The 24,744-nt window shown below is 44.8% G+C and overlaps 1 protein-coding gene across 3 annotated transcripts in view; it reads left to right on the forward strand.

Annotated features, from left to right (window-relative positions):
• GPR132 (G protein-coupled receptor 132) overlaps window positions 1-24,226 on the forward strand; it is an 88,445-nt gene extending 64,219 nt beyond the window's left edge. Inside the window, exons 1-2 of one of the 3 annotated variants that reach the window (XM_030006992.2) lie at window positions 4,475-4,562; window positions 19,843-24,226. In XM_030006992.2, the coding sequence (XP_029862852.1) occupies window positions 19,867-20,970 (1,104 nt within the window). In that variant the 5' untranslated portion in view covers window positions 4,475-4,562; window positions 19,843-19,866 and the 3' untranslated portion in view covers window positions 20,971-24,226. Of the gene's footprint in view, window positions 1-4,474; window positions 4,563-19,154; window positions 19,169-19,842 lie in introns of those variants that run through there. The other 2 variants (XM_041119828.1, XM_030006999.2) reach the window with 2 other exon arrangements.
• The last annotated feature ends 518 nt before the right edge of the window (window positions 24,227-24,744 follow it).

Genomic DNA, 24,744 nt, shown 5'->3' on the forward strand with positions numbered 1-24,744 from the left:
GTGGGATGCAGGCATTTATGCAGCCTGACAAACCAGAAGGAATCTGACAGTGTCATCCTGCCCCATGATAGTACAGCATGCATCACACACAGAAAGGCCAGTGCATTGAAAGTCTCAGCAGCTGACACTTCTGTGTTTCATTTCCAGCAGCAGAACAAGAAGGTTTCTGCATTCCCTGCAGACTGTGTGCTATAAACTGAATGTGCATGGGAAGCCAGAAAGACGTGTGAGGTCTGTGCTGGGCTCAGCTCAACGGTTTTGCCATTCAGCTGGCCTGATTGCTAGAGTGGAGCAGAGCTACGCTGCACGTGTAAGGGGAAGACTCTGCAGGTAGGCAGTTGCTGGGAGGAAGCTGAGCTTTGGTTTTAGCACAGAGCTCATCCCGCACCATCTAGCTTGAGGGATCCAACCTGTGGTTGATCCTGATACCAACTGCAAAAAACACCATGGGTGTTTGTCCCTGTCCCAGATCAACAGCATCGCAGTCACTGTCACAGATAAACCAGGTTTGAACCACAACCTCTGAGATACTTTATTAGGCACAGCTGTATATCATATCAGTGCAGGGGGACTTGTACAGTGCTTGGCCAGAGGAACACAGAGCTGAGCAGACTTCAGACCTCAATGCTTCTTAGCCCCTGGCCATTGCTGTCCTAGAGAGACTCTTGAGCACTTTTCTGCCTTGCTTTTATCATTTAGAAAGTCCTTTTTGCCATCCTGTACATGCTGCATTCCCCAGACAGGTCTGCAGCTCAGTCCCCATTCAGTGTGCTGTCTGGTAACAAGAGAAAAGCCAGACATTTGGCTTTTTCCTACCAAGACCCATACTTCAAGGAGCTGTTTGCATTTCTTCATTTCCCCCGCTGCAAAATGTAAAGCTGTATGCCATCATTTTCCAAGAAAAATGAGCTTCAGTTGCTTACAAAAAAGATGCACAACTGTACAAAAATTGTCTTCTTGGGTAATCTTTTGCAGAGCTGTTACATGAGTGTGACTCTGTGTTCATTTGTAGGTGGAGGTAGGAGAGATAGATGATCTGAAGTTTCCTCTGTTCATAGGTTCTTCTTGGTCATGGCCAGGGAACATAACGCTAACACAGAGCATTTTCATGTGCAGTGGAACACAGAAATGCCAAATATCCTACAACTTTCCTCTGGATAGTTTCTAAATGAAAAAGGGAATGAAAACCTCAGTCTGAAAGTCTTTGAAAGACACTGGACCCCATCAGTCTTCTACAGTTATTTCTGTTTACTGGTCAATGGTGCACAAGCATTTTCTCTATCATAGCGCTGTGAAACCGCCCCAAAAAAGGTCTGTGTTATGCAGCAGTGAGCTAAAACAAAGCTCTTTTCTACCTTAGTCTTCGGACAGTCACTGTACCCCAGTAAGCAAATGATGAAGAGTCCAGAGAAGACATCTTGTATGCAGCTTAACTTGCTTAGACATGCTACCTTAAAGGCAACTATCTAAATAGCACCCAGCAATTAAAAGGTAGAAAGAAATATGCTCAAAATGCCCAATCTAAACTCATTGAGGCTCAAAGAAACATTTCCATTTACTTCAATTGGATGTAGACAGAGGCCAGAGGGTTTCTGCCTTCTGCTATAAATGGTTCTTTATCTGATCTTTTTTCTGCCTGGATATGACATCAGCACAATACAACTCAGGCCAAAATTTATATTGCTGTACTGCTTGTATTATCTCTACTGAATACAGACTAAACTTACTTGAAATGTTTGGTTTGTTTTTACCACCCACGGAACTGCTAGCTCTGTTTTCATCTCCAGTCACAGAAGATCTTGTCAAAAGTTTCTGAAAGCATCTTCAAATGTAAAATCTTGGCATCAGCCTTCAGCTTGCGAGGACAATGAATGTGGGTGATGTTGATTGGGGCCATATTACTGAGGGAAGCATGAAGCAGCAGTGACTCTAGTAATGTTTTTCAGGTCCATCTGGAAGATTCTAGGCTACAGAGACATGTTGTCTTCCATTTCTCTAGGGAGGACCACACAATTTTCAATGTTTCACCATAAAATCGAGTTGGCAAATGCATATGTGTCTCTGAATATCCTAATCCCTGTATCAGTGTGTGCAAGTAAGCATCACAGAGAGCATAATCAGGCAGGTATTTGACTGCACAGTTGACTGCACCCAAATGGGAACTGTGATCTGGTACACCAAAAATATCACAGAGGAGCCCACTGGTCTCTACAAAAACTCCAGTTCTTCAGGACAGAGAGCGCTATCCCCTTTTCTGTCCCACATCTCTGAATGAAGAATGGTCACTATAGTTCTAGCCATGTCAGAAATGTTATTCCCATCCTTCTTCATGGTTTCCTTTGGGTTTGGTATCTATGCAGAGAAGGACAAAGATGAAATCATAGTTTTGGAGCAGTGCACAGACTGAGTCCAACACTATGTCCAGCCAGGCTGAGCTGGTACGGACACAAATTTCACCTGTTATCCTCCACAGATGGAGGCTACCAAGCTGGCTTCAGCCTCTTCTTCCCCAGTTCCTTCTGGCCCCTGAGAATAAATTGCCCTTCACAGAAAGACATTTCCCCAGAAACCCTCTCCAGCAGAACTGAACCGAAGTAACTTTTTCACCCCAGAATGAAAGTACGTGCCAAGCATTTCTTTAACTTTGCAGAGGAAATGTTTCATTTTCAATGCAGCTATCAAAAGTAAATTCAGTTATCTGCTTGTCTTAGGTTGCCACCCAGTTCCTCCCTCTCCTACCTTAGCCCTCAGCAGCCTGCAAGCACTGACAGATCCTTGTGGGGTGCTGTAAGCACCTCACCGCAGATGGAATTGGTAGAAGTTGATCAGGAAGTTGCCTGAAAACTTAATAAATCTGGTCATAACTGACTTCCGCAGGGTCATGCACAGCATCTGCAACGACACATGGAACAGGTCTCACAAACAAGGTCTAGGCTGGCAACTTAACACTGGGGTTTTCTTCCTCCTTCACTTAAAGCCTGAGCCAGGGCACTTGGTAAAGCTCATGCTCTACTTCCTATCAATGCTCTTTGCCATTAAGGAACTCCTGCAAATGAACTCTTCTTCTCCAAGCTGCTCAAACCACCATCTCATCTTCTTTAGCATTCTCAGCCTTTTCTAGCACGACTGGCACTAGAATTGTCCTTCCCTTATATCACCACCTCCTTTTATTGGGCTTTAATACTGTTCTTCATCCATTCAAATACCTAGCCATTTCATACATATTCAAGTGAATATATGTGTAGCACCCAGAGTGGGAATTACCCCCGCTGTACAAATAAAGAATAAGCACCTACTGCAGGCATCCCATTCCTGACAGAGCCTGGCAACCCAAGCCAGTAAGGTTTGGGGCAGTTCATTGGTCTCTTGTCCCTCCAGGGCACGTTAGGACAATGATTAAGGTGCACACCCGGAACAGTTGTCCAAGAGATGAAACTTCTGGTTACAAATGGAGTTTGGCAGTTACAAGAGCTGAACCTACATCTTCTCACCCCTGTACAAGTGACAGAATTTGAAAGCAATCCCTTCCCTTGTAAAGGCTTTCTTTTCTCTTAGCTGCTCTTCTGACTGCACTGGTCAGTCCTTGCTTACTCCATCAGCCAGCCGAAGCAGTTGATCGTGCCACAGCTACACATGCCCAGGAAAGAGCCCAAGCATACCTATGCATGTCTCACAGCCTTGCTGTCACGGCAAGAAGGATAGATTAAATGGAGGCTGAAGTCAAACAACAACAGCCCAAACCCTCCCAGGCCGGGCTGTGCTGTCTGCTTTGGCGCAGGGGGGCAGGAAGCACGGCCTTTCTCACAGGCCCCCTCCTAAAATGCCACCTTCGTTTGCTGAGCCGCTGACTTGTGAAAGGCAGCAGCCGCGCACGGCTGATCTCAAGTCCACTGTGCAAGAGCAGTGTTGTGCGTGGGCACTATTTCTTACTGAAAGCAATACAGCAGACAGCAATGAGAACAGACTGTTTCAGAAGACTGTTTGAAACCTTTGACTTTGCACCAATCTTGCAGAAACTGATAATCCCGTGTGCTCTGCTTGGTAAAAACATATAGCCCTCCATCCTTGGGCTGTGCTTACACGCAGACCCACCAGCACAATGCTCTTTATTCCTTCTATCTTCCTGCTAATTCCTCATTTTCCTGTCCTGACCATTTGTTTTTTCTCCTTTCTGTTTATCCTCTACTTACAGTAACTAGTAAATAGTTTCTTCTGCCTCTTCTCACTCTTTCAGTATATTTTCAGGAGTGGATCTTCCCCACAGATGTTCCTTGTTGTGGATGTCTTTTTACAATGGCTTTCTCAAGTGATGACAGGACTAAGATTTTCAAGGCTGGGCTATTCCAGTCACCCTCCTATCTGTAAGTGTGCGCCTAACTACAAGCGACACATTTTGGGAGCCCGATGAAGTCATAAGCAATCTACTTTCTTCTAGCTCACGCCACTTATGACTGTATGCGGTATCGTTAGCAACTTCCTGCAGATTTTACAGAGCAGCCTGTGAGTACGGCAGGAGTTGGAGCACTTCATTGTCTCCTCTGCAAAAGCCAGAGAAAAAAGAAGTAAGTGATTTCTGTCCCTGAGGCAAGGCATTACTTCTACTTAGCAGTATTTTGCTTTGTTCTGCTTTGATTACTGCTTCTCCATGCTGTGCATTTGCGCTTCAGAAATGCAGACTCTGTTGATGTTTCACTGTAGTCTAAATCTCCTTGCGATTGATATAACAGACATAAAGTGTTGTTGGGTCTGTATTAATTAGAGTTCATTGCAGCTGATGGAGACTTTGCTGCCTGTCTTCCTTAGGAATTCCCTTTCCTATAAAAAACGTATTTCTCTCTTACAAAACAATTTTAGTTCCAGTCAGGGGTAGAAGATAATTAGGAGTGAAGGATTTTGGCAGGATACAGGTTGCTGTGAGGTTAGATTTAACTATCACTGCAGAGCATGAGGCATGAATACAGAATTGTATTAGAAACAGGAATGCTGGGCTTCCTTTAGTAGACCATAAGAAGAATTCACATCCAGCCTTTCCTCTCATCCTTAATCTGCTGGAAAAGCCTGCTGGTCTATAGTGACTGATTGGATACACTACATTTCTTCTTTTCTCCATCTTTTATTCACACAGTACTGCTGATCTCTGGCACTCCGAAATGTGGAGACTGAGTTAAGATTTCTTTTTTTTGTCAAATATTCTGGGAGTTGGCTTGTTTCTCTGAGACTTCAAAAATACTGGGACCATGCTTAATGCTCTCCTCAGCAAACCAAAGACCTTGCTTTTAAATGAAAGCAGATACTCCTTTGCATTTAGCATAGCCGTTATTTTGCGTAGTAGCTGCAGCTTTAAGGAGACTACAAGTCTTGTGATAAAGTCACAGGTCGGTAACAGCAATCGCACCACACTACTAGATGGGCAGAATGAATCAGTTCGGGTTCCTTCCTTTGAGACTTTAAAGGATGCTACTTTTGCTTTGAGAGATTCTGAGATCAGAGAGGATCTTTCCTATGCCAAATAATATTTAGCAAAGGCTGAACACCCTACCAGAGCTGGGCTGGCCTACTGACTTGATCAAACTGAATTGCTTCCTGAATTTAGTTTCTCATAGGGTCTTCTTGGCTGGTTTTCTTCTCCCTGTTACCTCCCCCATTTGTTTGTGTTTGTGTTGCAATAGAAAGCATTACAGATTATAGCTACTGGCTTCTCTTGAAATTTTAACATAAAGTTTGCTACTCTGCCAAAGACGAAGGAGCTTCTGGGCTTAGTTTTAACCTGCCCTTCCCATAATCCCATTTAGATCAGCTGCTGCCTCTAAAGCAGCGGTTCCTTAACTTCCAGTAACCTCATTTGGCCGGGGAGGGGGGGGGAGAAGAAGGAAAAAAACGCACTTATTTGGCTCCTAAGCACTCAATGGGCAAGGCTGATTTTCTTCTGAGAACTTTTCATAGATCTGTTCACAGGACACTACCTCTAAAAAAATAATACTCACGGTTTGAATTGATCATCCCTCTGTACAGATTTCTGCCTGAAACTGCAGATGACTCTTTCAGGTTCAGCATTTCCCATGCCTCTTGGGGAGACATTGATCTTATAGCCTTATCACCATCACACAAATAGCATTGCTGTCAAAGTAGAAGTGCCCGAGGGCAGCATTTCAACTATCTCAGCTGCCCTGACAAACCTCAGTCCCATTTCAGAGCTGAAACGGAAATTTCACAGCTTTGTGCAGAATGATTTTGCCCTCCCAGTCAGGTTCCATTATTTTTGTATACAAGAGGCTACAAAAGTTCATGTAAGCCAGTGATTCCCACACGAGAAAGAGCCTGGAGCGGGGAAGCGGAGAGCAGGATCACTGCAGTTACAAAGAGGGTCATGCCACTGCTCACATTAGCAGTTGCGGTCCCAATGCAACAGAAACGTGACTGGAGTGGCGGCTGCAGTAACTGCTGCACCAGACGACATGAGGACAGGATTCTGTGGCTGCTCTCTGTTACTTAGTGCCTGTACATCTGGGCTGAGCTCAGCACAAGCTCAGGTTTTGCTTGCCTTTTCTTGATACTCAGTGCAAAGCTACTGTGTTCTCAGTGTGCCATGGGGTATAATTAGCAATGAGCAGTTCAGCGCTGAAACTAGTGTTGTCCCATTTCCACCTGAGGTTGTTTTTTCTCTTTTTTCCCCTTTTCCCTCCCTGCACAGACTCAGCTGCCCGTGGAAAAACATCTGGATATCTCCACACTGCTCCTGGCTCCAGGGTTGCTGTGCATGTCTCATGCATGGAGCCAGGACCGGTCTGGCAGGGTTTAGCTGACAGGACATCTTCCCACATCCCTCTGCCACATGTTATTGCCCCCTGAGTGGGGTGTGCCTGGCTGTGTGAAAATCACTGCTTTAAACTGAACCCTTTTGGGGCCAATGTATATGGGGGACACTATTTTTGCTTAGCCCTGTCTCCTATGCCTGGGCTATAATGGACCAGCAGAGGAGGAGGTAGTCAAGGATCCCACCATACTGGCAGAAATCCTATCATCTTTACAGCCGCTTTCTGTAGAGCACGTCAGGCTTGACAGAATCTGTCTCTTAGGCTACCGCTACTTTGATCTTACCTGCTTTCATGAATCAAGGCTATTTTTAAAGCAGGGTGTTTAGTGCAGATACATACTACCGAACACATCTAAGGTTCAGACCTGGCTGCTGCTCTTGGTGGAGCACAGCATGTGACAAAAAAGTTCTCCAGGGATAAAATATCCCGTTGCAGACCTGAAGTGTGTAAACACAAAGGATTCAGCATTGTGTCTCGGACCTTGAAAGTGAAGCGGGTTGTATCAGTGCACAGGCGAGCAGGGCCTGACTGGCACGGAAAGGTCTGAGAGAAGTGGGAAATTCAGAACAGGGTCTACTGGAAACAATGTATGATTTTGATATCCCTAAAGAAGGACACTTTGGGGAATATCTGGCAACTGGGATACATCAGTATCTTCCGGTGTAGACTCTTAAGGGTCCCAACCAAGAATGAGGTGCTCATTGTGGTTGATGTGCAAACAGCTGGAAGAGATTGCAGCTGAGGATTTGGACAAGACACTACAGGAGATTTAGCAGACTTAAGTGGGCTCACAGAGATAGATGTCAGAGACGTGTAGGTGCAAAGATGAATCTTTGACTGTCACTGGTGTAACTGAGGTCTTAAGGGGAAAACCCTGCCGCTGGTATGTGAGCTAGCTAGCTATGGGAGGTGACCCAGATGGCAAAAACAGAAAGCAGTAGTTCTCCAATTAGTTGAACACGAATCATAGGATAAGAAGTAACAAAGAAACCGAGTTTCATGGTAAATGGAAAAGGAGGAAATATTGGTGTCTAAGTTCAGAGCACGTATAAAAACCATCTTTAACTGCTCTGTTAAAAATAGGATTGTTTCAAGTATAGAAGGCACTGTGGTTTTCACAAAGCTTTGCAGATCCCACCTACTGAGACTTATTCACTTTAGCCAAAAGTATAACAATTTTGAGGGGAAACTAGCTAGATTTCTCAGCGACAGGCAATATGTCAGTTAGCCCAAGTCTGGCAGGTCACGAAATTATTTTTGACATCTTTTTGCTCCTTTTCCCTGGCAACCTCTTTAGTACTGGTGATGCTACCAGCAGCAGTGCAGCTCCCATGTCGCAGCAGCTCCCACACAGACCCACAAGGGCAGTGCCAAGACCAGTAAGTCCCCCATAGGAAAGAGTTAATCTACTGTCACAAGGTCAAAGCTCAACACCGTCTTTGCATTTTCCTACTACTGGCAAAGAGCAGCCATGCTGTCTACGCTCACTCTTTTCAGTACAGCTAAGCCGTACTGGGGAATTTCAGAGGGATGAAAGGGACAATCATATTCCGGGGATGTAGGAAAAGCCTGTGATCCCTGTGACTGTCACTATTGCAATAGAGGTGTCAGTGCAGGAACGGGGGAAGCTTGTGAATTTGGGAGTTTGATCAGGAGATGTGTTTGATTATGAATAAATACACTCTGCAAGTGTCACTGCCTGGTGGCAGTCCTGCCTGGACTCTTGTCCCCTGAGCCGGCATCCTCTGGCTTCCACGGGAACTTGAGTGACAAAAAAGGTATGAGTTACCATTTGTGGATCCCCTGGGACAACAGTGGTTTGAAAACCACTGACTGACTTGGGACAGAGGCAGGGAAAGCAGCAGCGGGATGGTGAAAGGCAGGAATGAACCATGGCAACGCAGAGACCACATATAAGGAAAGAGAGACCCAGGCAAAGACAGGCTGGCAGGATGCAACCAGGTCAGCAATGGAGGGCAGAGCCTGGGCAGGGCTCAGCAGTGACAGGCACTGTCAGGCACGCAGGACCAAGCAGTGGTCAGACACAACCCTTGGCCATTAATAAAAACAAACGAATATAGGGAAACAGACAGAGCCACTGGCCAGCCACAATCCACAGCCAACTTACAGACAAGCAGAGAAGCTTACCACAAGGTAGGATAACTGCATGGTCACTAAAACACATGCTTTCTACCCTACTCTGCTACAACCACGTTGCTCTGTTCACGTGTGGCAGCAACGGAGCCCGAGGTCCCCATAGCCTCCGTGGGTCAAGGAGCATGGAGGTGCTGGGTGCCACAAGCCATAGGCACGGCTATGCTGTTCCCGTGCTGATCACCCTGCCTGCTGAGGGGTGATGAGGTTGAATGCTGGACATGATGCTCCTCCTAGCAAGGACAAGTGTCTCTCTTGGCTGCAGGGTGGCTGTGGTTGTCCTTCACTTGCTCGTACACAGACTTGAAAGCCTTTACGTAGGCTTTGCGTGGGTCCAGGTGTCACACATGGCCACCTACCAGCATTCACTGAAGAGTGAAAAGATAAATGGCCTCAGTCCAGAAATCGCCAGCAACTCCAGGTGAACAGTTGCTGCTCCGGAGATGATTTTGAGTTATGATAGTTTGGGGTGAAAATGGCTCTAGCACAGGCCTTTCTGTGGCTCCTAGTATGTTTCTAACTGCAGGTGCCAGGGGTTTGGCAGGAGCCTCCTGTTTGAAGGCCTGGATGACTGAGGCCCAGAAGGAGGAGGGAAGTGTCCATAAGTAGCTGCTGGGGACATCCTAAAGTCTAGAGGGTGACAGAGCATCTCTTTGTTAGGGGCACACCTTGGGGTTTGAACATAGGTCTTGGCGCTTCTTTGTTCAGCCACCAGAAGTTGGATTTTCCTTAAACCTGTCAGTTAGACACACTCAGCTCTAGCAGTGTGCTGGCATGGCCAGACCTCCTTGACTTGTTAAAACTGCTCTTTCTGGAGTCTAGAGTAATATTCATGCACATATAAGCCCTCAGTGTCAAATCTGCCAGCCCTTGGCTGTGCTTTCACATCCAGGAGCACCCCAGGGCAGGTCAGAGAAGTTGTGCATGGGAATCCCCCCTCTCATCTCCTTCTTCCAAGACTTCATAGTTCCAACATGAGCCAGAGAGAAAGTCTGGCCAGTTAGGCTCACAAATAAGCCACTCAGGTAACAGAAGCCTCGTTTAAATAGCCCCCACTGCCAAGGCTATCAATTAAGCTGTGATAGCTTTAGGGAGGCATCGAGCACGAGTGCCTGCCGGTTTCTTGTGTGAAGAAGAGGGTGTGAATCAGCAGCACAAAACTCACCAGCCTTGGGGCTGCTCTCAGCTGTTCACTTTCACTGGCTTTGCTCCAAAACCTATGCTTTCCTCAGCCTTTTGACTTGACAGGCTTTATAGTTTAGCCTCAAATTTACAACAGCTTTTCTAGGCTGATTGGCTCTCCTGGCCATGAAGCCATTCCTCTGGCTGCGGGACCTTTTCTAGACAAGCTGATAGGTACCAGGGACTAAATCTGCCCTGCAACAGCCACTCTCTGATGCTCTCAGGGAGGACTGAGAAACTTCGCCAGGTCCAAAAGTCCCAAAATCATGAGTCATGGCCTCCAAATCATGAGACTGGGGAAAAAATTCCACTGGTACAGGGGGATTTTGGGGTCTGTTTTTCACCTGTGAACTTCCCCTATCTACTTCATATGAAGCTGTCGTGGTTTAACCCCAGCCGGCAACTAAGGACCACGCAACCACTTTCTTACCTCCCTCACAGTGGGATGGGGGAGAGAATCAGAAGGGTAAAAGTGAGAAAAACTCGTGGGCTGAGACAAAGTTTAATAGGTAAAGCAAAAGCCGCGCACGCAAGCAAAGCAAAACAAGGAATTCATTCACCACTTCCCATCGGCAGGCAGGTGTTCAGCCATCTCCAGGAAAGCAGGGCTCCATCACGCACAAGGGTGACTTGGGAAGACAAATGCCATCACTCTGAATGTCCCCTCCTTCTTCCCCAGCTTTATATGCTGAGCATGACATCGTATGGTCTGGAATATCCCTTTGGTCAGCTGTCCCGGCTGTGTCCCCTCCCAACTTCTTGTGCACCCCCAGCCTCCTAGCTGGTAGGGTGGGCTGAGAAGCAGAAAAGGCCTTGGCTCTGTGTAAGCACTGCTTAGCAATAACTAACAACCCTGTATTATCAACAGTTTTCAGCATAAATCCAAAACATAGCCCCATGCTAACTACTATGAAGAAAATTAAGTCTATCCCAGCCCAAACCAGCACAGACACGTATGTAGCTTTACCTACTTTTAGATGTGTTGAATAAGATGGTTTTAAACCCTGTAGCAGGAGCTTTCATTTACATATTTCTCTCTTACCTGCCTGGCATTCTTCTCTCCACTGCAGTCCCTCACTAGGTAGTATAAGATGGCACTAAGACACCCAGTTTATGGAAGGATCACAGTTTTAAGCCTGGTCCTTTGTCAACCCTGAATTACGTGACAGTTCACTCACAGATGCTTATTTTAGCAACATAGTACATTTAGTTGTAGATTGTGGGATGAGGGAAGTGGATGTGTGGATCTACGTAAACACCCACAGACATGTATTTAAAATCTCTAGCTGCTGAGAGTTCACATCTATGAACAGTGTATCACGAGGTAAATCAAACACCTTCCTCTCATCGGAAATGATTGCTGAGTTCCCCTCCTAAGTGGCAGGTGATTAATATCATCTCTCTTTTGACAAAAATCTTCTTTTTTTAATAAGATTGCTTATATCTGCAGTATAGAGTGAAATATTAAGGCCGTACAACTAATCCCAAGGTCCTGCTGCTTCCTTACAGCAGCTATATTCAGCCTACAAATGCTCCATAGCTTGTTTTAACCAGCACTAGTCAACAGAGGGATTACCTTCTTCACCACAGTACTCTCTGTCCAGCGTCTCGCAGTTGGAGGTTAGTGTAAGCACTGATGCAGAAGTGCTTACTTCTAGCAAAAAGCCTACCTGAACTTCAGATGACTACACTTGGTGACCAAAACAAAGCATATGCCATACCTTGATTCAGCAGAAGGCTGCTTAGAGGTCTTGTTTCTTGAGAGTCTTCTCCACAGCTGCAGCAGCCAGGGAGTGTTCAAAGGAGGGTAAAACTTAAACAGAAATCTAGCAAATACAAGAAACTTGCCACTTTCATCTTTCAAGAATCACACTGAGATTTTTTTTGTCCTGACTAGGCATTAAAGCTGCTTTGTACAGTGTTTATTTGTCTCTGCATTCAAATCCCATTGGTGGTTTCCTGATCAAGCTAGGGTGGAGGCAGATATTTTAAGATGGAGTTGTGCTCAGGCTGGATTCCCAGTGTAGTCCTGTAGCTTTAAAACACCCTTTTTTCTCTACAAAGTTTTGAAACTATATAGTTTCAAAGTTATATATTCATATATAATACTGAAATTTGAAACTATATAGTTTCAAATCCCACTGTCTTATGTGTGTCAGTAAAAATGATCCATCTGCTGGGTAACTAAGTGGAGTCATTGCTGCTTTTCCTTTGTATGCTGAGACTTGCTTATAGGAGTGACTTCATCTTGGACTTCCTTAGTTTATTACTAATGGAAAAAAAAAACCCAACCCAAAAAATAAAACAGTTCACTGACTTGCTGGGCTAATGGGTCATAATCTATTTTTATCCACAAACATACCACAAACATTTTTTCTACTTTCAAGAACAGCAGAGCAAATAATCCACGGTAATTTCTTACTTTCTATTAAAGTTAACAGACACAAAAGCTAGTGGCCGGAAAGTTTAACAGTTCATAAAGTTTACAGGCAGGTGACGTAGGTTCTGCATGAGAAAGAGAACCCCAGGTTCAGAAGAGGAATGATATTGCTGGTGATGAGTATTGTAGGTGGCATATATGGGAACTGATGTCTTACAATACTACATCTGAGTGGTCAGACTGACATCATGTTAGTACTCTTGTGTCAAATAGTTACAGTACCACGCGCTTCTAAGGAAAGCACACAAAACCCCTCAGGAGAAACTCAGGTCCTGCTACATTGAAGACTGATTTATGCTTTATAATATGCAAGTTGTTATCCTTTCCAAATACTGGGGGCAGGAAGGAAGGTGTGAAGGGATGATTTGTTTTTATCTTAACCATTATAAGCATGGCGATTTTTTAAATTATTCTTAATATCTACATAAAGCCCTCAAAATTTTCAGCTATAACAATAATCCTTGCCATAGAAGGATGATCAGAAAATTATTAGAAAGTGAAAAATATATGAAATAATGTGCTCTGCTAAGTCTTTTTTCTCTTCTGTCCCTCTGCACTAATCCAAATTAATTCTGTCCCTCTGTGAATTAATCCAAAGACTTTCAACCAGTGCTCTGTTCAACTATTGTGCATTTTTTGACTTCTCCCTCTTTTCCCTGTAACTGTATCTGCAATTTTTTTTTCATCTTTCTTAATAGTGGTTATTTTTATCACTCCAACTTCTCTGTTGGAAATTGAAACAGTTTTACATGAGTAGCTTATAGACAAATAAAGCAAAAAAAAAAGCAAAATAAAGCCTTTTGCTTTCCCCCTTGTTTTCACTTCCCTCTTTACACCTCAGTGTTAGCAAAAACACTTCAGTCTCTTGAGGGAAGATCAGATATTAATGCAACTGGCCCGAATGAGCAGCAGGAGCCACCAGTCAGGTCTCTGCACCTCCCAGGACCTTTTTCTGCTTCATTCAGGGACCAGACTCCAGTGAAGATCTTTACATTCACCCTGAAGCAATAAGCTCTAAGCCGACAGGCTCACAAAAGTCCACATGCTTTTCAGGGCTCAGCAGTGGCATTTTCAAGGCAAAAGAACTGAAGAGAGTGATGTGGTTAGAGCTGCTGTCCACGTGACCCAAACGGCCAGATGCGCTGCTTATCCCAAGCGCTCTGCTCAGGACTTGCAGCATCCACAGAGAAGGTGCCCAGCTGGGCACCTCGGTTGCAAAGACCCCTAAATAGTCAGCAGAGATCGGCAGTGCTTCTGGAGACTGATGGAGGGTGCAGCTCACGCTACGGCCGAGCGGCTCTCACTACAACCCTCCCTCCTCCTTCCTCTGGCTGCTCCAGTCTTGGCCGTGTGCTACTTACTACTAATTCCCTTGTGCCGGCCCTGGTGCTGCTTTGGCCCTGGTGAGGCACTTCAGAAAGTTCAACTGGCAGACAGCTGACCCAGATAGAAAAAGGGGACAAGTTTTCTGCTAGCTTACCACTCCGTGCACATTCACAGCAGGGTCAGGCGACCTACCGGTCAGGGGCAAGGCAGACAGAAAAAAAGGTGAGAGGCAGGCTGTTATTCTGGCATGGCTGTGATGTGAAACCACATCCTCACAGCATCCCAGGTTTGTGATCTCATCTCCCATGAGCTGCGCAGGGCACATCTCTAGGATAGTTCAGTGCTCCCTGATGCTGGGTAGGGGAGAGGACAGACGACCGTCGCACAGGCTCTCCTGCACAACAAAGCAGTGCTTTGGCCCCTGTCCACATGATGGAAGATCTGATTTCGAGACCAGACATCAGTGCGGTATTTGAAATCTGCCATTTTCTAGGAAAGTCTGAGAAAGGGCACCTTTCCATTCCTCCTGGTAAATCTGGGCCACCTGCCATGAGGAATGTAAGGTGCACTGGATCAAAGAGAAGGTGAGGAAAGGGCAGTCAATCTCAATCTTGTTTCACAGCCCTGCTTGGTGAGTCTGCAGAAAGATACTTCTGCTGCTTTCTTATCACACCCCAAGAAAATGGCATTTCACATCCGTCATTCCTCTTCTATCCACAACCCTTTTTACTGGGGCATCTCCAGGTGCCCTGCCCTTTTCCAGGGTTTTCTCTCCTTATGGAGATACATTAAGGCATGTAGGCACTCCATTTTAGGAGTAAGAAATGTCATGATCTGTTCATCTAACAGTGTAAACATAACACAACAACATTAGATATGCTAGGCCTACCTACCCCAATATTGTGGCTATAACCTAGGCCAAGAGCAAATGTCCAGTGAGGAGTTTAAATACAGAGCAGGCACACAGCAAATCTTCCTTAGTGGTTTACCCCATTTTCCACTGATTCGTGGTGGGGTCTCTGTCCTGGAAGATGAGATGTTTTGCACATCTTGAAGGTAAGAAACATGCACATGCTGACTGCGGTTTGTCATGTGCAGTGAGTCTCAGGGAGCAAGAAGCCTCAGAACAAAAACACAGCCAGGACCTGATATAACACCTAGTAATAGTTGATGAGCCCTAGCAGAACAGGATAGATCACAGAAAGGTGAGAACTGCTACTTTGGACAGGCTTTGCTCAACTGAAAGCTACAGGGCAGCTAAGAAACCTAATGCATTGAAACTGTTTGTCTCTCACAAATGTGTTCTTGGATACGGCTCATCTTAGGCATCACAGCGATGTTTGACCCTTTACAAATGCTTGAAAATTGCTGGATGTGATAAATCTCTTAAGTTCTGCTGTTCCAACCAATGTTTCTATCACTAAAATTGCTCATTGCAAATATTAGCAGAAAATGAACCCTGAAATTGTGTATGTTTTTTTCAGTTGTTATTATTTTTTATTTGAATGAATATCTGAGATGCAGGTTAGCCTGCTCCAGTCCTGCACCAGTGTGGGACAACAACAAAGTGCTCACAGGTAGCCAGCTGCCTCTTCAGATAAAGCAGTAGAGTTATGAATGACATATTCGAGAGGTGTGGGGATACATCCATCACAGCCCAGCCACCACAGAAGAAGACAGAACTGGGAATCTTCTGGGCTGAGCCACGTATCAAAACAGCAGACTCTAAAGGCCTGAGAAGAAGATTAAAATGTGCATTCAGTTGCAGAGAGGCAATGTCAGAGGGAGAAATATCATAAATTGTCCGCTGAGTGCTGCTTTCTGATCTTCAGTTTGAGGAGGGAACCCCTCTGCAGGCCTGGGGAGCTGAGCAGAGACAAGGGAAGCTCAGAACTGGGGCTGGATGCAGTGGCCAGGGCCAGAAGACTCTTCCCTGGTCAGGGCAAAGAGTCAGGAGAAGGCGAGGGAGGGGAGCAAATGGATGCCCTCCTCTCCTCCTTCCTGATATGGGGCTGGGACATAGATCATTACTGCTGGGAAGGATCCAGGCTCTTGAGCTGACAGGCCAGGCCTTCAGGAGAGGCGTTCAGCACATGCTTTTTCTCTACAAGTGTAAATTCACGCCTATGGCTGCACTTTGTCAGCTGAGGCTTTGTGCTTGGCAGCTGACAGTCATTTAAGGGTGAAGGTCCCTTCAGCTCAGCCTCAGCCCAGCGGCTTAGGCCATGTGGCAAAAGCCAAGGAAAAAAAGCATGCTCCGCGCAGGCAACTTAAAAAGTCACAGGCATCTCCTTCCTGGGGCTCACTCATGGGCGCTAAGCACGGGAAGGAGACTTGGAGCGGAGCAGGAAGGGAGGAGGCGAAGGAAGGAGGCAAGAGAAAGAAACATTGGGAGCCATGTGTCTACAGAATAACTCTTCTACCACTTCCTTCCTGCCCTGCACCATCGCCGGCTGCTCGCTGGTGAGACAGGTACCTCCAGGGGAAACGTGCCTTCGCACAACCCGCGGCGAACAGCCCGCGTAGGCAGTGCAGAAAGGAGAATATTCAGACAAGCACAGGGTCAAAAGAAGTACACAAAGCCCAGGGGGAGGGGAGGAGACCGCACCTTCAACCACTCTTGGTTTTGTTTTTTGGTGAAGTTTTTTTGTTAAGTCGCGCGGGGTAGACAATCACTGAGTAACGGAGGTGGTGCGCAACTGTGCCGCATCCTGGCTGTCACCACCTGCCTCACGTACGCGTTGTATTCACCTGCTGTGCTTTACCTTAGAAGGGGAGGTCTCCAGGACCGCTCTGTGGTGTGCAGGTGTACAGCAGCTCTCACGTCGCTCAGATGCATCTGAGTCAAGGACAAGCTCTCGTACGCTACGTCCCAGGTGAGACCCGGGCAGAGAACCGCTGCTGACCCTGAAATCAAGCACCCTTTTTATCCCCTCTACACAGCGGTTTGGCAGGTGGCCCAGAGAAGACCCCACCTCATCCACCAAGGGTGGCAGATGCCCAGAGGCAGCAAAACCTCAAGTCACCACCAGCCATTATCACAGCTGTCGTTTTTCTAGGTTAACACCAGCTACCAGTACACTTTCACTCCTAGGAAAGAAGGGAAGTAACCTTACACCCTCTCAGGCAGAAACCTTGCGGCAGCCCCGCTGAGTACCGTGCAGTCTTCCCTACACAGCAGTGAGGATCCTCTTCTCCAGTCATTCTTAAGATGGGACATTTGAAACTAAAGGAAACTTCAGATCCCCCCTTGAGAGGGCTTCAACATACCCGTCGGACTCCAGTCTGATTCTCAGATGTGGAGGGATGTGACCCTCTGGCAAGACACTTTGGCCCAACTAGCGCAGCATCCACTGCCTGCTGACCCTTATCAACGTGTCAGCACGCCAGCAGAGCACGGTTTGCCGCAGGGGGAAGTGGAAGGTAGTCGCAGAGCACGGTCGCACCCTCCGGTGTATTTCTTACACAGACACATCACTTTCTCAGTTCCTCTGTCTGTGGAGGCCCCTTCCAAATGTTCTCACCCCAGGGAACAGCTTACTCTGCTGCTGGTGCCGGGGACGGCAGGTACCACTTGCCTCTGCCCCATCTGCTCACTTGACAGGACATCTTCACTCAGAAGCTGCTCTCATTGAGTGGGGTCTGACTGCGTTGGGGTACTTGATGGAAGCGAATGCCTCTGAACACGGGCCAGGAGATCCTCTCTGGGTGTTTATGCCTGTGGCTGGCACTGCACTGCTGCCTAGGGCAGCCTAGGGCAACGTGTGTACATTTTCTCATACCGTTCTCATCATCTGGTAACTAAACTAAGGAGTCAGGAGACCTGACTGCCCTTCAAGCTCTGGGGATCTTGCACAGCAGGTACTCTGTTAGGCGTTCAGGGTGGAGTTGCTTGTGCCACCCCAGAGACTGCTCTTGCCTATGTGGAGGGGAAGGAACAGCCCCACCAGGTTGTCCACCCTCCCAAAGATGCAGGAGACAATCCCACTGCACTGGGAGCAGACTGCTTCCCCTTGGTCTTCTTGACATGGGCCCAAACAAACAACAAATAAATGTTCAGAGGCTGCTAAAAGCTACCTTCTCCCCTGCATGAACTCAGGGTTAAAGAAATTGCTCATGCACAGTGTAGACCAGGAAAGCTCATGCCCCTCCTCTGTCTGAAGGGACTCGGTCTCTTGGCAACACATATCTTTCTTGTGGAATTAGCTGGCTGTTCGCTGGAGCAGATGTCCACCCCATAAGAGAATGACCAAAAGATTAGGCCAGACAAGATCTCTTTTTATCAAGGATGTTATACAATGGACACCTACAACTCATAAATACAGCAAAGTACAATTTTTAAGGGCACGCAACACCATTACTGCACGCCCAGCTCCATATTCCTCTATTCACTTGGGGAAGACTTCTGCATGAAAATCATCAACGTGACTTTGCAAGAAATGCTTCTCCTAGCACTACTTAACACTAACCAAATGCCAGGTCTGCTTTTGTGTTTGGTCTTCTTGGAAAGGTGGAGGTTTTTGTAACCGCTTCTGTTCAAAGAGCATTAAATTTCTTTGCCTCCGTTTCTCAAACGTGTATGTTCTTCTCTTTGGTCTGTTTACTTCCTCTAGCTGCCCTTATTTCCTGTTGTTTCCCAGAGGCATCAAACTGATGTGGTAGGCAGTTTCACTGGCTTACTATGGTAGTGTTATGGTTTAACCCCAGCCAGCAACTAAGCACCACGCAGCCTCTTGCTCACTCCCCCGGCTCCGCAGTGCGATAGGGGAGAGAATCGGAGGGGGGGGAAAGAGTAAAACTCATGGGTTGAGATAAAGACAGTTTAATAGGATGGAAAAGAAAGGGGGGGGGGGGGGATAATAATAATGGAATATATGAAACAAGTGAGGCACAATACAATTGCTCACCACCCACTGACCAATGTCCAGCCAATCCCCAAGCCATGGTGTCCCCTGGCCAACTTCCCCCAGTTTATATACTGGGCATGACATCACATGGTATGGAATACCCCTTTGGCTCGTTTGGGTCAGCTGTCCTGGCTGTGTCCCCTCCCAACTTCTTGTGCACTCCCAGCCTCTGCTGGCAGGGCAGTGTGAGAAGCTGGAAATTCCTTGGCTTAGTATAAACACTGCTTAGCAACAATTAAAACCTCAGTGTGTTACCAACATTACTCTCATCCTAAATCCAAAACACAGCTCTATACCAGCTGCTAGGAAGACAATTGACTTTATTCCAGCTGAAACGAGGACAGGTGGGTGTTAAATCGCACTACAAGTTTATGTTCTTTAGCTGCAGTTATTCATTAAAAGGAGGGAGAAGAGAGGTATGAATTAGCTAGACCTGAACCACTATGTTGTAACACATTGTGGAGGTACACGTCAGTGACCGGATTCTCTTTCCTATATGCTGGGTAGTCTCTGACACAACAACTACCACGACCCACTTCAGACGGTTCCCCCAGCTGACTGACCATAAATGATAGCTTCTTTTGGAAGTCTGCTTCTGAAATCTCTGTGGTTTGCAATTTTTGTTACTCAGTTTGAAAAAAAAATTAAGACTAATGCCCTCAGTTTCCTCTGGGAAGTGACTTTAGTAATTGATCAGCAGCTCAGTCTTATTTATGAGGCAGCCTGATTTAGGACTGTCCCCAATACCCTGTTCTGGTGAATAGGCATGCTGTAGTCAAGAAATTCCTTGTGAAGAAAGGCACTTTTTCCTGGAAATAAATCAGGCCTGACTCCCAGGGGACACTGCAGTAGACCAGCAGGTCTTGGAAAACTTGCCTGTTTTAGATGCTTCCCCAAGACAAGCATCCCACTTGTTCCCCTGACATGTCCTGCTGGCACCTATGGGACCATAACCTTTACTGACACTTTTTTTAAGTGATGCAAGTGCTAACTTTCCACCTTGTCTTCTGATTCTCAGGAAACAACAGCTGGAAAAAGAATAATGGAAAATTGTACAGACACAAATAATAGCTCCACTTGCACAGGAATTCCCTACAAAGACAGCAAGACACTTCTGGTTGCAGTTTACAGCATCGTTTTTGCCATAGGCCTTCCGGCAAATTGCTTAACTTCCCTGCTTACATTTCTACAAATACAAAGGAATAAAGTAATCGCCATCTACATTTTCAGTTTATCATTGTGTGAGCTGATGTATTTAAGTACCTTGCCTCTCTGGATTATCTACGTGCAAAATGAGCACCGATGGAATATGGGTGTAGAGGCTTGCAGAATAACAGGATTCATCTTTTTCTGCAACATATACATCAGTATTCTGCTTTTGTGCTGCATTTCTGTGGATCGTTACGTGGCACTGGTGTATGCTCTGGAATCAAGGGGGAGAAGAGGACAGAAAAAGGCAATCATAATAGTGTGTTTTCTCTTTGCTGTGGTTGCAATAATCCACACTCCAGTATTTTACATGGAAGATAATGCAGAACATATGAACAGGAAGACCTGCTTTGAAACTTTGCCCCTTAACATAAAATTGGCTTCTTTCAGCTTTGCTAGATTCCTATTTGGATTTGCCATACCTTTCACAATCCTCATTTTCACAAACTACAAAATTTTCCAAAGTACAAAAACAAGCAGCAGCTTGACTTGTCGCCAAAAAGCCAAAGTGAAGTATCTGGCTGTCGCCATTATTGTCATTTTCCTGATCTGCTTTGCTCCCTACCATGTGGTACTCATAATAAGATCCATATACTTTATGCTTCATCAAAATTGCTCATGTCCATTTGAAAAAAATATCTATTCAATTTTTACAGCGTTTCTGTGTTTAGCCACTGCAAACAGTGTTGCAGATCCAATCATCTACGTGCTGGTTAGTGAAAACGTCAGAAAAGATTTTTATAGGACTCTGAGAAGATGGAGATTGAACTCAGCCAGGCTGAATTCATCCATTAATCACAAGACTGACAGCCTAAAATTGAAAATGTCAAAAGAATCACAGGAAGGAGGGCTAAAAGAAGAAAACAAAGAAATACCAGATTCATCTGACATTCAAAAGACCTGTACTAGTGGCAAAGACCAAGAAGGTGGCAGCTAGCAGTTAGCTGCTGACACAACTAAGAAGTTCCCACCACCAGCTGTGGGCTGCAGACTGCAGCACACAAGTATTTACATTCTGATGTCTGTAGGAAGTTTTGTCATTGTGTGTGAGCCAGCAACTCCTTGAAGACGCTACAGGAGTGATAACTTCTTATTTCTGTTTGTCTCCTACAATAAAGTTCATCCACCAGTATCATTGGTGAAAATATTTCTTTGCTAAGGACACGTGGAATAAACTAAGTAATTTACTTTGACTCAAATTGAAATCTTAAAAGCTTATTTTTGGGGCTGGCTTTTTCTTCATATGGATTCAGAACCAGTTTTATCTTCTGAGATGGACAAAAAATCCCTGCTGAGGAGAACAACGTAGGACCCATTCTTAAGGTTGAAATTTTTAGTTCTTGAAGACGTACATGTTCAGATTCTCATACACGAACTCTGTTGTTACCGTTTGTGGTTAACCAGTGGAAAATATTAAAAACGAGGAAGTCTTTCAACGAGAGCCTTGAAAATGTTCCTAATACTTCAGTATGCAGCTTTATTTACCTTGCACATTCTGGGGAGAATCAAAGGGCAAAACAGTGGCCCAATAACACAGAACAACAGTACCTCTGCTGTATTAGTCAAGATCCTGTACTGTCCTGACATTCTTAAAATATACAATTCTAATGCTTGATATTTTACAATTAGTAGATTTTACTTATTTTGCAGTTAAATCTGGAATGCACTGAAGTGTATAGAAAATTTATACATTTCCAACTGGTGTCATGGATTGTTTGTACGCCATCCCTGAACGTTTGTTGAACTTGTGTTTCATTTCTGACTAAGCTAAAACTTCCCTTCTGGTACTGATCCAACTTTCACTGTGTAGGAGTTTGTACAAGAGTTAAGTGCCTTACTGACAAGGAAGGGCTGGCAGCATGGAGAACACAGTCCCTTCTCCCCACAGATGGGAACTCCCTCGGACATGCTGGTGGTGCATCCATGAGACTATACTGGGGCAGATTTAATTGTTGCTGCTGCCACTTTCACTAAGAATAAATTATTGATGGTAGTTTCCTGTGCCTTCAAACCAGAAATTCAAAAATAAGAATGGTACAAATCTGGCAAGATTTATTTAAACAGCTTCTTCATATTTTTATGCAATCAAAGTAAAACAGACAAAGATCATAAATCGGTTGGATGTTTATTTGAGTACGAGTTTGTAAAAGTGTTTCACGGTGTCATTCTGCTTCATCTGTAATGTTGTATTTCTGTAATATTTTCAAACTGTCATTAATGTTGACATTTCTGAATTGAACTAACATTAGCCAATGTTCAAGTAAATACAATACTTGCTAATGTTTTAAAATTGTCATAGGTATTTCTGTATATTATGCTTTATTCTTATACACTTTTGCAAAGAAGCATTGTGCCACAATAGCATTTCCTCAAGTTATTGTATTTATGACATATTTAATTTTTTTATTATTTAATGACTCCTCTGGCATCTACCTATGAAAGGCTTGTGTCCTCAAAAGTAGTTTACATAATACTGAATTGAATAGGAGATTGTTTCTTGGAAAAATGTGAAATTCTGTTGTGATGCTAATTAACAAATTGTGGTTTTGTATTTGCATATGCATGCCAGAGATCAAAGTCTCTAAGGTATCAGGGAGAGATCTGCAAAGTGCTGAACATCTGTAACTTTGCTGAAAATCAAACTTTCCATTACTAAAAAAATCAGCGGCAGGCGTTGCTCGTAACAGCCCAGTCAGCCAGAGCACTGGTGATTAATCTCTGAAGACACATATGCAAACTGCCCCAACCTCAGGATTTTCATAGTCTAAATGTAAAACTCTCATGAATAATAGCAGTGAACTTAGAAGAAACTAAAGATATAAGCTTCTGAACTGATTGAAATGGATGCAAATTAGATATTCATTTCAACGAAGTCTGAAATCTCTCTGATGTTTTTCCTCTGATAAAACGTGAGTATCTTTAGAGCAACCAGTATCAGAGCCCGGTGCCGTAGGTGCAGGGAACAGGGATTAGCAGGGTCTGATGCAACTTCTGCAATTCTTTTGCATTGCCTAATTTACATGCTGTTCTAAATTACTATATCATTATGCATCTTCTCTTAATAAAAATCCTTGGAGCTTTTTTGTTCAGATGCACTCTGACTTAAAAGTCCTAGGGGTGCCAAGGCCCTGTACATCCTGATCCAATTTTGAAGATGACCTCAATGATCTCCAGAGGTGCTTTCCAAACTAAAATATTCCGTGACAGGGATTAGGGGCCAGGTACGAAGCAATGTATCCACATGGGAAAATCGCAAATCGTGACTTCTTTGGATAAATGGAAAAGCAGCTTTACGTCTCAGTGAGTACATCAAGAAATGCTATTTCCATGTTGTTAAACTATCCCATCAGATAAGCCGACTGTTTCTCATGTGACAAATTGAAGCATGAGATCTGTTTTGTCACACGGTATCTGACTGTGCCATACAGGCAAAGGAAGGGTCTCAGCACTGGGACACTTGCTAGAGACACAGTAAAGGACACTACTCAGGTCAGAGCAGATCTGAAGGATGGCTTGATTGTGTGGGTCTTTCCATCCTTTCCTCCTGCAGGGACATTACCAGTGAGCCTGCAGGGACTGCTGCGTGCTCTGAAGGGTCACCTACTGCATCAGATCTGCAGTTCTCAGCCCAGCTATTTGGATCTGTCCCCCGACTTCCTCAACTCAGTTTAAGCTATAAAATGACTTGGAGAGAGTACAAAACTTAGGCCGTGCTTCCAAATTTGATCGTTAGATGGCCAGGTGTCCACACGTATGGGTCAGAGTGGGTAAGTACGTCACCAGTGTAACAGGACAAGAGTTAAAAATTCCACTCTCTTTGGTATTCAGCATTTACTCAGGTATAACTTCCATAATTTGATTTAAAGAAGAGTGGGCTACTCAATAAATAAAACTTGATTTTATTTTAACATGTGTCTCAGACATTCATAATGTACCTGGGAAATAAGTGGATTGCTGATTGTTTTAAGTATGGCTGTGAAGCATGAAGTGAATAATTTCTGGCTATGAACTAGAGCTGGCCAAACTAGTTTTTCCAGACAATATATCTGATTTGTTTGTTTATTCATCAATTTTAAGTTATTTCTAAAGACTGCATTTTTAAAGTAATTATTTGGGGTAACTCACTTATAAAACTCTATTCCTGTCTAAGAAATGCTTTTGTGTTCAGTACTAAATTTTGCTTCAAGAGGATAGTTACACAAAACAGGCAAAACCAGATACAAATGAACTCAGACCCTCTGTGCATGACAAAGTTTCATCCGCAGTTAGCGATTCTGTAGCTGGTCTGATTTAGCCTCTGCTATCATATACAACCCAATGTTGAGTTTCTGTTGGGTAGTGAGTGATGAAACCTAACTCAGAACCAGGCTTTCAAAAACATCTGCAATCTAATAGCTTTTTTTCATGAGCATATCATCATCCTACAGGTCACGCTGTGGGATAGGCCTTTTAGGAAACATCCTCTACATAGTGAAATGACGCCAAAGTTGCCTCACAGGTTGGAATACCTGTCTTATTTTCAAACCAGCACAAACTAAAGGTAGCAAATAAGGGTGGAGGGATTGCATCAGAAAGATGCAATCATTTTTATGAACCTCTTTGGTGTGCAGGGGATGCATACAGGTGGTAACATCCCCAAAGGTGGATCTCCCAGCATGTCTTCTGCCACTAGTGTCTAGAGATGAGGACACCTACCAGTCCTCTCCATTTC

This window comes from Aquila chrysaetos, chromosome 2 (genome assembly GCF_900496995.4).
Source record: "Aquila chrysaetos chrysaetos chromosome 2, bAquChr1.4, whole genome shotgun sequence".
Lineage (NCBI taxonomy): Eukaryota > Metazoa > Chordata > Aves > Accipitriformes > Accipitridae > Aquila > Aquila chrysaetos.